Genomic DNA, 11647 nt, shown 5'->3' with positions numbered 1-11647 from the left:
TCGTCAATACAACCTATCATTTGGGTCAAATGCTGTCTGACGTGTTTCATACCGATTGTTAAGCAGTTCTTGGCACACTTATTTTGACGACGGATAGCTCAGTTTACCTGATCAAGATAGAGGGCTCACAGCGGGTGTGACCGGTCAACAGGGGATGCTTACTCCTCCTAGGCACCTGATCCCACTTCTGGTGTGTCCAGGGGTCCGTGTTTGCTGAGTTAGTACAAGTGTAGAATTTTCTCTAGCCACTGTGGCTAATTGGGTCCAATTTTCATTAACCAAATTTCATTTTCATTAGCCACATTTCATTTTCATTAACCACATTTCATTTTCATTAGCCACATTTCATTTTCATTAGCCACACTAAATGTAAAAAAGAAAAGAAAAAAAAAAAGGAAATTTACTATCATGGTTCAAACATTTTTATTTACAAAATACACATCCATCACTATCTGAAGGTTATCAAAATAAAAAAAGGAGAGAAAAAGTCAAAGCACTGGTAAAATCTGGTAAAAAATCGTGATACACGATTTCAAGATGGGAACCTTGTCACTGTTTGTAAGAAAAAAGTCACATTTTTATGCATAGTACTCTAGCAAATTTTCTAACAAAATAACATTTACTATTAGATTCTCAACTATGTTTAATAAATTCCCAACCCCAAGACCTTAATGCATGGCTGGTATAAAGCATAATTATAATGTGAGTGCATTGTAATGTCAGTAATACCCTGTCAATTTTAGGAAATAATTATAACGATGATAATGTAACAGTAAAGAAGAAAATGTAGAGACCCGTCCAACCAGAAATGAATTCGAACCCAGGATTGTCCGCACACTTTGTACCCATGGTTTGCTACATGCTTACAAATTAAATCGTCTTTCCAAAGATTAAATTATTCTGAAATGATGACATTTTAAATATGTCAAATGAGAAACAGTTGAGCCTGCACCCTCATGAATACATGTTCAATATATAACGTTCTGAAAATCTTACAGCGGATCCTGTGTACTGACAGAATATGAAATCATTTAATATTTATTGTCTTGATGAAATTGCGGCCATTTTGATTGGCTGAAAAATTCATTTGATTTCTGCATCAAAGAAAACCTGATTTTGACTCCATGTCATGTATTGATACGTCGTATGAATTTGAAAACAAAATCATGTTTTATTATCTAAACTCAATGTTTTAAAATATTTAGATGATAATTAAATGACAAGAAATGAATCTCATAATTCTTTCATTGATGGCGATATCGTAGGGAAAATTGGGCAGAAAAGTTCTTCATCAATGCCTTACGTATTTTACGTTCAATTTTCCCTGATACCTGCACCAAGAAAAGAGTCATAAGATTCATTAAGCAGTGTTAATCAGTATAAATGATTGATTTTGTTAATCAGTACAAATGATTGATTTTGTTAATCGGTACAAATGATTGATTTTGTTAATCAGTACGAATGATTGATTTTGTTAATCACTGTAAATGATTGATTTTGTTAATCAGTATGTATGATTGATTTTGTTAATTGATTTTGTTAATTGACTTACGACAGGTTGATTTTGTTAATTGACTTACGATAGATTGATTTTGTTAATTGACTTACGATAGATTGATTTTGTTAATTGACTTACGACAGATTAATTATTTTAATTGACTAATGACAGATTGATTTTTTTAATTGATTTTATTAATTGACTTATGACAGTTTGATTTTGTTAATTGATTTTGTTAATTGACTTACGACAGATTGATTTTGTTAATTGACTTACGACAGATTGATTTTGTTAATTGACTTACGACAGATTGACTTTGTTAATTGACTTTGTTAATTGAGTTTCGACAGATTGATTTTGTCAATTGACTTACGACAGATTGATTTTGTTAATTGACTTATGACAGATTGATTTTGTTAATTGATTTACGACAGATTGACTTTGTTAATTGACTTTCGACAGATTGACTTTGTTAATTGACTTTGTTAATTGAGTTTCGACAGATTGATTTTGTTAATTGACTTACGACAGATTGATTTTGTTAATTGACTTATGACAGATTGATTTTGTTAATTGATTTACGACAGATTGACTTTGTTAATTGACTTTCGACAGATTGACTTTGTTAATTGACTTTGTTAATTGAGTTTCGACAGATTGATTTTGTTAATTGACTTACGACAGATTGATTTTGTTAATTGACTTATGACAGATTGATTTTGTTAATTGACTTATGACAGATTGATTTTGTTACTTGACTTACGACAGATTGATTTTGTTAATTGACTTACGACAGATTGACTTTGTTAATTGAGTTTCGACAGATTGATTTTGTCAATTGACTTATGACAGATTGATTTTGTTAATTAACTTACGACAGATTGATTTTGTTAATTGATTTACGACAGATTGACTTTGTTAATTGACTTTCGACAGATTAATTTTGTTAATTGACTTACGACAGATTGATTTTGTTAATTGACTTACGACAGATTGATTTTGTTAATTGACTTATGACAGATTGATTTTGTTAATTGATTTACGACAGATTGACTTTGTTAATTGACTTTCGACAGATTGACTTTGTTAATTGACTTTGTTAATTGAGTTTCGACAGATTGATTTTGTTAATTGACTTACGACAGATTGATTTTGTTAATTGACTTATGACAGATTGATTTTGTTAATTGACTTATGACAGATTGATTTTGTTAATTGACTTACGACAGATTGATTTTGTTAATTGACTTATGACAGATTGATTTTGTTAATTGACTTATGACAGATTGATTTTGTTAATTGACTTATAACAGATTGAATTTGTCAATTGACTTACGACAGATTGATTTTGCTAATTGACTTACGACAGATTGATTTTGTTAATTGACTTACGACAGGTCCTGTGTGTACAGAAATGAGAACACTGGTCAACACTATTGGACAAAGATGCAGAGTGTGGAACCTGTGCCCCGGTTTGCTCATCAGTTGGTTTATGACCACCTCAGAAAGGTAGGAAGATGATGAAGAACTCAGAAAGTTAGGCAGATGATGAAGAACTCAGAAAGGTAGGCAGCTGATGATCACCTCCGAAAGGTAGGCATATAATGAAGACCTGAGAAATGTAGGCAGATAATGATCACCTCAGAAAGGTAGGCAGATGATGATCACCTCATAAAGGTAGGCAGATAATGACCTCAGAAAGGTAGGCAGATAATGATCACCTCAGAAAGGTAGGCAGATAATGATCACCTCAGAAAGGTAGGCAGATAATGACCTCAGAAAGGTAGATGGATAATGAAGACCTCAGAAAGGTAGGCAGATAATGGTCACCTCAGAAAGGTAGGCAGATAATGAAGACCTCAGAAAGGTAGGCAGACAATGATCACCTCAGGGAGGTAAGCAGATTATTACCTCAGAAAGGTAGGCAGATAATGACCTCAGAAAGGTAGATGGATAATGAAGACCTCAGAAAGGTAGGCAGATAATGGTCACCTCAGAAAGGTAGGCAGATGATGAAGATCTCAGAAAGGTAGGCAGATGATGATCACCTTAGAAAGGTAGGCAGACAATGATCACCTCGGGAAGGTAAGCAGATTATTACCTCAAAAAGGTAGGCAGATAATGGTCACCTCAGAAAGGTAGGCAGATGATGAAGATCTCAGAAAGGTAGGCAGATGATGATCACCTTAGAAAGGTAGGCAGACAATGATCACCTCAGAAAGGTAGGCAGATTATTACCTCAGAAAGGTAGGCAGATAATGAAGAGAGGTAGACAGATAATGATCACCTCAGAAAGGTAGGTGGATAATTGACATGGATTCATTGTATGCCTGTATATTTTTGTCCCTTATGTTGGCTCACTACAGATATTCCTTAAGGTGGCTCACCTAAAAAGAGTTTATCAAATCAGCACAAAATGATTTAATCATGAAAGATATAATGATATATAGTGAGTACATATGTCAGAAAGGCAAAAAAATGCAATTATGAGGGGAAAACCCTTGATTTTCAAGACTTGATTTCATTTAACAACACAAAAGACACTGGTGGATTTAAACTTGGAACCTGTAGGTCAGTAACCCTGATACCTTATCCGCTGAGCTGCGTAGATATACACGTACAAACCATTCGATCGATATAAGTAATTTCACAGAACGTTTAAATCGCCATCTCGTGACATAGAATCATAAAATGTATAAGTCTTGATGTATTAAGAAATTCCCTTATTTGTGCCAAGGTCAGAGAACCTAAAACTTTCAGCCGTCAATTATTGTTAACATAATGATATCTGCTATTTGCCCAATTCTGAATTTGTCACTTAAGGTAGCTCAATGTTGTTGTTGTTGACGGAAATAAAAAGGAACCGACAACAACAACAAAAACATTGAGGTACCTTAAGTGACAAATTCAGAATTAGGCAAATAGCAGATATCATTATATTAACAATAATAGATGGCTGAGAGTTTTAGGTTCTCTGACCTTGGCACAAATAAGGGAATTTCTTAATCAAAGTTTTTGTGAATTTCAGAACTTGAGTATCTGTGAAAGTTTCCGTGTATTATATTTTGAATGTAGAAAATGTAGAAAATTCATTTTTAACAGAATTTCAAATGAATGACATTTTTAGGTGCTAAAACAACTTTTGGTAATATTTAGGTTCACTATTTGTTTGGGGGCAATCCAGGCAAAGAGAGCCTACCCAAAATAAGGCTGGACGATTTCTGGGTACTTAAGGTAAGTTTTGATCATAAAATCAAATACCTTGTAGTAGTTTTGAAAGTTTGAAATATTTTTAATATATGTACATCATTCAAGTTATTCATGTGTTTAATAACAATTGTTAATGTGTCTGATAGTGAGGTTGGCTGTCATTCATTATGAACGGAAAAGAGTTTATTTCCACACCATGCAAACTGTCCAGGTCAGAATATGTCCTCACTACCCCTTGCTTGTCGCAAGAGGTGACGAAATGGAGTGGTCTGCAAAAACCGAGGCCCACAAGGGGCAAGCACAGCAGGTGTGGCACGATAAAGATCCCTCCCTGCTCGAAGGCCGTAAGTTCCGAGCATGGACCTAAATTTTGCAGCCCTTCACCGGCAATGGTGACGTCTCGATATGAGTGAAAAATTCTCGAGTGGGACGTTAAACAATATACAACCAACTGTACCAAACTTTATAAAACTAGTATTCCAGTGATATTTCTTCCACATGCCAGATAGTCATTTAAATCTAATTATGAATTTTTATTTTGTTTTTAGTTGTGTCGCTTGTCGACGGAGAACTTGTTACGCCATTGTAAGTATCTGCTGAGGAAATATAAATTCCAGGAACTGGCAGAGTGTAATCCCCACACAGCCATGTTATACTTACAGAACGATCTAGCAAGCATTGTCGACCACAGAAATCGGAACGAACGGGAAGAGGTACCTGTGTTAAGTTTGATGACTTTAAAGGCTTTTATGTATATCAAAACCTTATGGAATGGTTTACTTAATAACAGAGGCTTATACCCAATATTATTGTTTACTCTTGTCAAAGTTATTATAACACAACTTTTTAATTACAGTAATATGTAATATAAACAATGTTGTTTTTTAGAGATCAGTTATGTTGAAAAGTGATGTGTTGCAATAAACTGTTGTTTAAATGTCCAGTTTCAAAATGAAACATTATAATCTCTGATGTGGAAATTTTTTACAAAAATAAGTGTTTCCCCAATCACTAAATCAACAAAAAATAAATGTTTCCCTGTCACTAAATCAACAAAAAATAAGTGTTTCCCCGTCACTAAATCAACAAAAAATAAGTGTTTCCCCGTCACTAAATCAACAAAAAATAAGTGTTTCCCAGTCACCAATCAACAAAAAATAAGTGTTTCCCCGTCACTAAATCAACAAAAAATAACTGTTTCCCAGTCACCGATCAACAAAAAATAAGTGTTTCCCTGTCACCAATCAACAAAAAACAAGTGTTTCCCCGTCACTGAATCAACAAAAAATAAGTGTTTCCCCGGTCACTAAATCAGTGGACCGCGGTGAAAAATAATGTTGGAGATGGTCAGATTTTGCTGCCGTAACTCCCCAGTGAAAATATGCTTTGTGATTTGATTGACCTGTCTACAAACGATATTTGTGTAATTAACGTAAGAAATAAATTTCAAATTGAAACTACACGAGGGTGTGAACGACAGTGCTTCATGCCAGCTTACTCTTCATGAGGGTTGTTAGCATGAAGTGTTGCAGTTCACATCCTCATGTATTTAACAAATTGAAATTTACTTTTTATCCTTACATTCCACTTTCATATCTCTTGGACTTCCCAGCTGTTGAAATAGACAATCTATATTAACAAGATTCAAAAGTGCATTGAACACAACTGCAGCACATCCATAGCTATTATTACTTTTGTATACATATGAGAGGCAAAAACATTGGAAATGTATTAAATACCTGTATATCTACATGATGTACTAAATACCTGTATATCTACATGATGAACTAAATACCTGTATATCTACATGATGTACTAAATACACGTACATCTACATGATGTACTAAATACCTGTATATCTACATGATGTACTAAATACCTGTATATCTACATGATGTACTAAATACCTGTATATCTACATGATGTACTAAATACCTGTATATCTACACGATGTACTAAATACCTGTATATCTACACGATGTACTGAATACCTGTATATCTACATGATGTACTAAATACCTGTATATCTACATGAACTAAATACCTGTATATCTACATGAACTAAATACCTGTATATCTACATGGTGTACTAAATACCTGTATATCTACATGATGTACTAAATACACGTATATCTATATGAACTAAATACCTGTATATCTACATGGTGAACTAAATACCTGTAAATCTACATGATGTACTAAATACCTGTATATCTACATGATGTACTAAATACCTGTATATCTATATGAACTAAATACCTGTACATCTACATAATGTACTAAATACCTGTATATCTACATGAACTAAATACCTGTATATCTACATGATGTACTAAATACCTGTATATCTACATGATGTACTAAATACCTGTATATCTGCATGATGTACTAAATACCTGTATATCTGCATGTACTAAATACCTCTATATCTGCATGATGTACTAAATACCTGTATATCTACACGATGTACTAAATACCTGTATATCTACATGATGAACTAAATACCTGTATATCTACATGATGTACTAAATACCTGTTTATCTACATGAACTAAATACCTGTATATCTACATGATGTACTAAATACCTGTATATCTACATGATGTACTAAATACCTGTATATCTACATGATGAACTAAATACCTGTATATCTACATGATGTACTAAATACCTGTATATCTACATGATGAACTAAATACCTGTATATCTACACGATGTACTAAATACCTGTATATCTACACGATGTACTAAATACCTGTATATCTACATGATGTACTAAATACCTGTATATCTGCATGAACTAAATACCTGTATATCTACACGATGTACTAAATACCTGTATATCTACACGATGTACTAAATACCTGTATATCTACATGATGAACTAAATACCTGTATATCTACATGATGTACTAAATACCTGTATATCTACACGATGTACTAAATACCTGTATATCTACATGATGTACTAAATACCTGTATATCTACATGATGTACTAAATACACGTATATCTATATGAACTAAATACCTGTATATCTACATGGTGAACTAAATACCTGTAAGTCTACATGATGAACTAAATACCTGTATATCTACACGATGTACTAAATACCTGTATATCTACATGATGTACTAAATACCTGTATATCTACACGATGTACTAAATACCTGTATATCTACATGATGTACTAAATACCTGTATATCTACATGATGAACTAAATACCTGTATATCTACATGATGTACTAAATACACGTATATCTATATGAACTAAATACCTGTAAGTCTACATGATGAACTAAATACCTGTATATCTACATGATGTACTAAATACCTGTATATCTACATGATGTACTAAATACCTGTATATCTGTATATCTACATGATGAACTAAATACCTGTATATCTACATGATGTACTAAATACATGTATATCTGTATATCTACATGATGTACTAAATACCTGTATATCTACATGATGTACTAAATACCTGTATATCTACATGATGTACTAAATACCTGTATATCTACATGATGTACTAAATACATGTATATCTACATGAACTAAATACCTGTATATCTACACGATGTACTAAATACCTGTATATCTACATGATGAACTAAATACCTGTATATCTACATGATGTACTAAATACCTGTATATCTACATGATGTACTAAATACCTGTATATCTACATGATGTACTAAATACCTGTATATCTACATGAACTAAATACCTGTATATCTACATGATGTACTAAATACCTGTATATCTACATGAACTAAATACCTGTATATCTACATGATGAACTAAATACCTGTATATCTACATGATGAACTAAATACCTGTATATCTACATGATGAACTAAATACCTGTATATCTGTATATCTACATGATGAACTAAATACCTGTATATCTACATGATGTACTAAATACCTGTATATCTACATGAACTAAATACCTGTATATCTACATGATGAACTAAATACCTGTATATCTACATGATGAACTAAATACCTGTATATCTGTATATCTACATGATGTACTAAATACCTGTATATCTGTATATCTACATGATGTACTAAATACCTGTATATCTACATGATGAACTAAATACCTGTAAATCTACATGATGAACTAAATACCTGTATATCTACATGATGAACTAAATACCTGTATATCTACATGATGTACTAAATACACGTATATCTATATGAACTAAATACCTGTAAGTCTACATGATGAACTAAATACCTGTATATCTACATGATGTATTAAATACCTGTATATCTGCATGATGTACTAAATACCTGTATATCTACATGATGAGTATTCTTCATTTCAGTTTGAATCCTTGGCATCAACTTTGTTTCAAAATCCGGGAGATGAGACAGAATACAGGGAAGGTAATATACAGGCATTTTGTTGTGTAATTCACGCTCATGTTTGTTTAGTTGATTTCCGGGTCTTTTTCTGGGTCAGGTATATTGTGACATTGTATATGTTTGTTTAGTTGATTTCCGGGTCTTTTGCTGGGTCAGGTATAGTGTGACATTGTATATGTGTGTTTAGTTGATTTCCGGGTCTTTACTTTGGTCAGGTACATGTATATTGTGACATTGTACCTGTAAAGACAAGCAACAAATAACAGTGTTTTTAACTGTCTGTAACGCTTGCATTGCAAATTAAGTGTGTGGATCAAAGAATGAATTTTAATTAGATAAGTTCCTTTAAATACAGTGTAAATACAGGGTTTTTTCTGCGGATGTAAAATTTGATGATTTGATGGCTGAAAGGTATGCTAATAATTTTAGCAGAATATATTTTGGTGAACAAGGAAGAGATATCTCTCTTGTAAATACCGAAGAAGCAACTGGGTGCATATTTGGTGAGTGAAATTGGCAAAAAGCATTTAACCACTAAAATAAGCCAAATTTATCATCCCGCAGAAGAAACTCGCTATATGGTATTTTATCCATATGAAAGTGGTAACTGTATACAGGAAGAGAATTCAAAAGTACATTGTAAGTACATTAGATGTTCAGTCCTTCAAAGACAGATTGCCAGCATTGGTTATTGATTTGAAGTTATATTCGATAAGCACTAGTCTTGTATGTGAATTGATTTTATTTTACAGAGGCAATACTGATAGATACAAGTGACCACCACATAGCAAGGACTGAATTGTTTGATCAACTGGTGGCTTTTTTCCCAGAGCACATGTCACAACCCAAAGGAAATCTGGTGGATCTCATTCCGCTTACTTGAGAGGAAGATGTGCTAATTTGATTTTCTTCTACAGTCCTTAAAAATGAAATCAGAAATAAGTTGAAATAAGACCACAAATCTGCATTAATTTACAGTATGTGCCAAAAATTAAGTATGGTTACTCTCATTGATTAAGGGGCTGGAGAAATGCTTTGTATAAACCAACATACAATTGAATGTGAGGTAAACATTGTGTTAAACTCATAAAGCTTATTTCTAATTGATCCTTATTTGTTTAAGGTAACAGTATTCATCATTCTCAAATTTTGATTAAGTCTAAATTAAGATCCTGTTTGTTTTCTCGTTTCTGACCTTGGCCTACCATTTTCATCTTCAAGTAGGATGGAAAAATGTCTTATATGGGGACATGTCACTTTTATCAGTGCCATAAGAGTTCACAAAAATTGAAGCCATCCTGCAAACAAGCTGGGAGGGATCTCAGGTTCGACAAAAAGGGGTAAAGCAAAAAAATTTGATTTAGCCCTGTGTATTTTCATCTGTGACTCTGTATGTGAGATAGGCGGAATGTACTTTTGTACAACACCGTAAAACTTGTTCATTGAAGAATGGGATGTTTGGCATATCACTATAAATCCAGATGGACTTGATTTAATGCTATCACTATAAATCCAGATGGGCTTGTTCTAATGCTATTTATTGAAGTGTTTATTGATTGTACATCATGAGTACATGTATGTATAGGTATAAAAATGTGGTACAATATTGTACTGAGTATATGTATGTACAGTGTATGTGTGGTACAATACTGTGTATATGTACTGTGTACATGTATGTGTTTATATGTATAGTACAATCTTTTACTGAGGACTTTTACATGTAAGTATTAATAAAATGACTAAGTGCTGTTGTTGTGTAATGTTTTAAACAAAGTCTAATTAGTTGACTCTCAAAGGAACTGAAATATCCAAGTGTTCAATCTCTTGACTTTGAAACAAGTGAACTGTTAAGTTTGATGACTTTGTATGGTTTCCATTTGTCGACTCCCAAAGGCTTTGCCTGATATTGACTACTTTTCACCTGTTCTGCCTGATTGACTACTTTGTACCTGTTCGGATGAAACTCTAATAACTACGTATCAGGTCATTTCTATAGCGATTCACTGTCTCATACATTTCTTATCATCATCAGCATACAAATGGGTGTTAGCATCCACACTGCCTGGCATCGTTCATATGGAGGACAGATACGGTAGGGTCAAGCACAATTCCCTGTGGGATGCCGCTAGTAACATTTCAGTCCACTGAATCTGATCTGTTTAATGAATCTTTTTTGTGTCCGATCCACCTATCTGATAAAGATGAAAAGTTGACATCAACGACAGGCAACGGAAAGTTTTGATCAGAAAAGCTCTGTTGAGCTAACAAACTCAAGAATAGAACAAACGTGGACCTGTGGACATAACAGAGGTGAGATCAGTAGGAGTGAGCATCTTCTTCTGATCGGTAACACCCACTGTGAACCGTATATCTTGATCACGTAAATGGTGTGATACATAATTATGTAAAGTACAGCATAACAATTGATATGAAAAACATCAAACAGCATTCGACCCAGTGATAGATTGTATTTGCAAATTAGACCATAGAATTTGCAAAATCCTAACTTTAAACAAAACTGTTGAAACCCCTGTAACATAAAACTTATTTGTAA

At 33.2% G+C, this 11647-nt stretch overlaps 1 protein-coding gene across 4 annotated transcripts in view; it reads left to right on the top strand.

Moving 5' to 3' along the window:
- The window catches only part of LOC125656316 (muskelin-like), a 43580-nt gene extending 32739 nt beyond the window's left edge, over positions 1-10841 (top strand). For 3 of the 4 annotated variants that reach the window (XM_056145210.1, XM_056145211.1, XM_056145212.1), the window contains 5 exons: positions 2896-3007; positions 4655-4732; positions 5257-5421; positions 9054-9114; positions 9846-10841. In XM_056145210.1, coding sequence (XP_056001185.1) covers positions 2896-3007; positions 4655-4732; positions 5257-5421; positions 9054-9114; positions 9846-9976 — 547 coding nt within the window. In that variant the 3' untranslated portion in view covers positions 9977-10841. Of the gene's footprint in view, positions 1555-2895; positions 3008-4654; positions 4733-5256; positions 5422-9053; positions 9115-9845 lie in introns of those variants that run through there. The other variant, XR_008797248.1, reaches the window with a different exon arrangement.
- The last annotated feature ends 806 nt before the right edge of the window (positions 10842-11647 follow it).

The sequence above is a fragment of the Ostrea edulis genome, chromosome 7 (genome assembly GCF_947568905.1).
Source record: "Ostrea edulis chromosome 7, xbOstEdul1.1, whole genome shotgun sequence".
Taxonomy (NCBI): Eukaryota; Metazoa; Mollusca; class Bivalvia; order Ostreida; family Ostreidae; genus Ostrea; species Ostrea edulis.
This window is presented reverse-complemented; position numbering and strand designations above follow the sequence as displayed.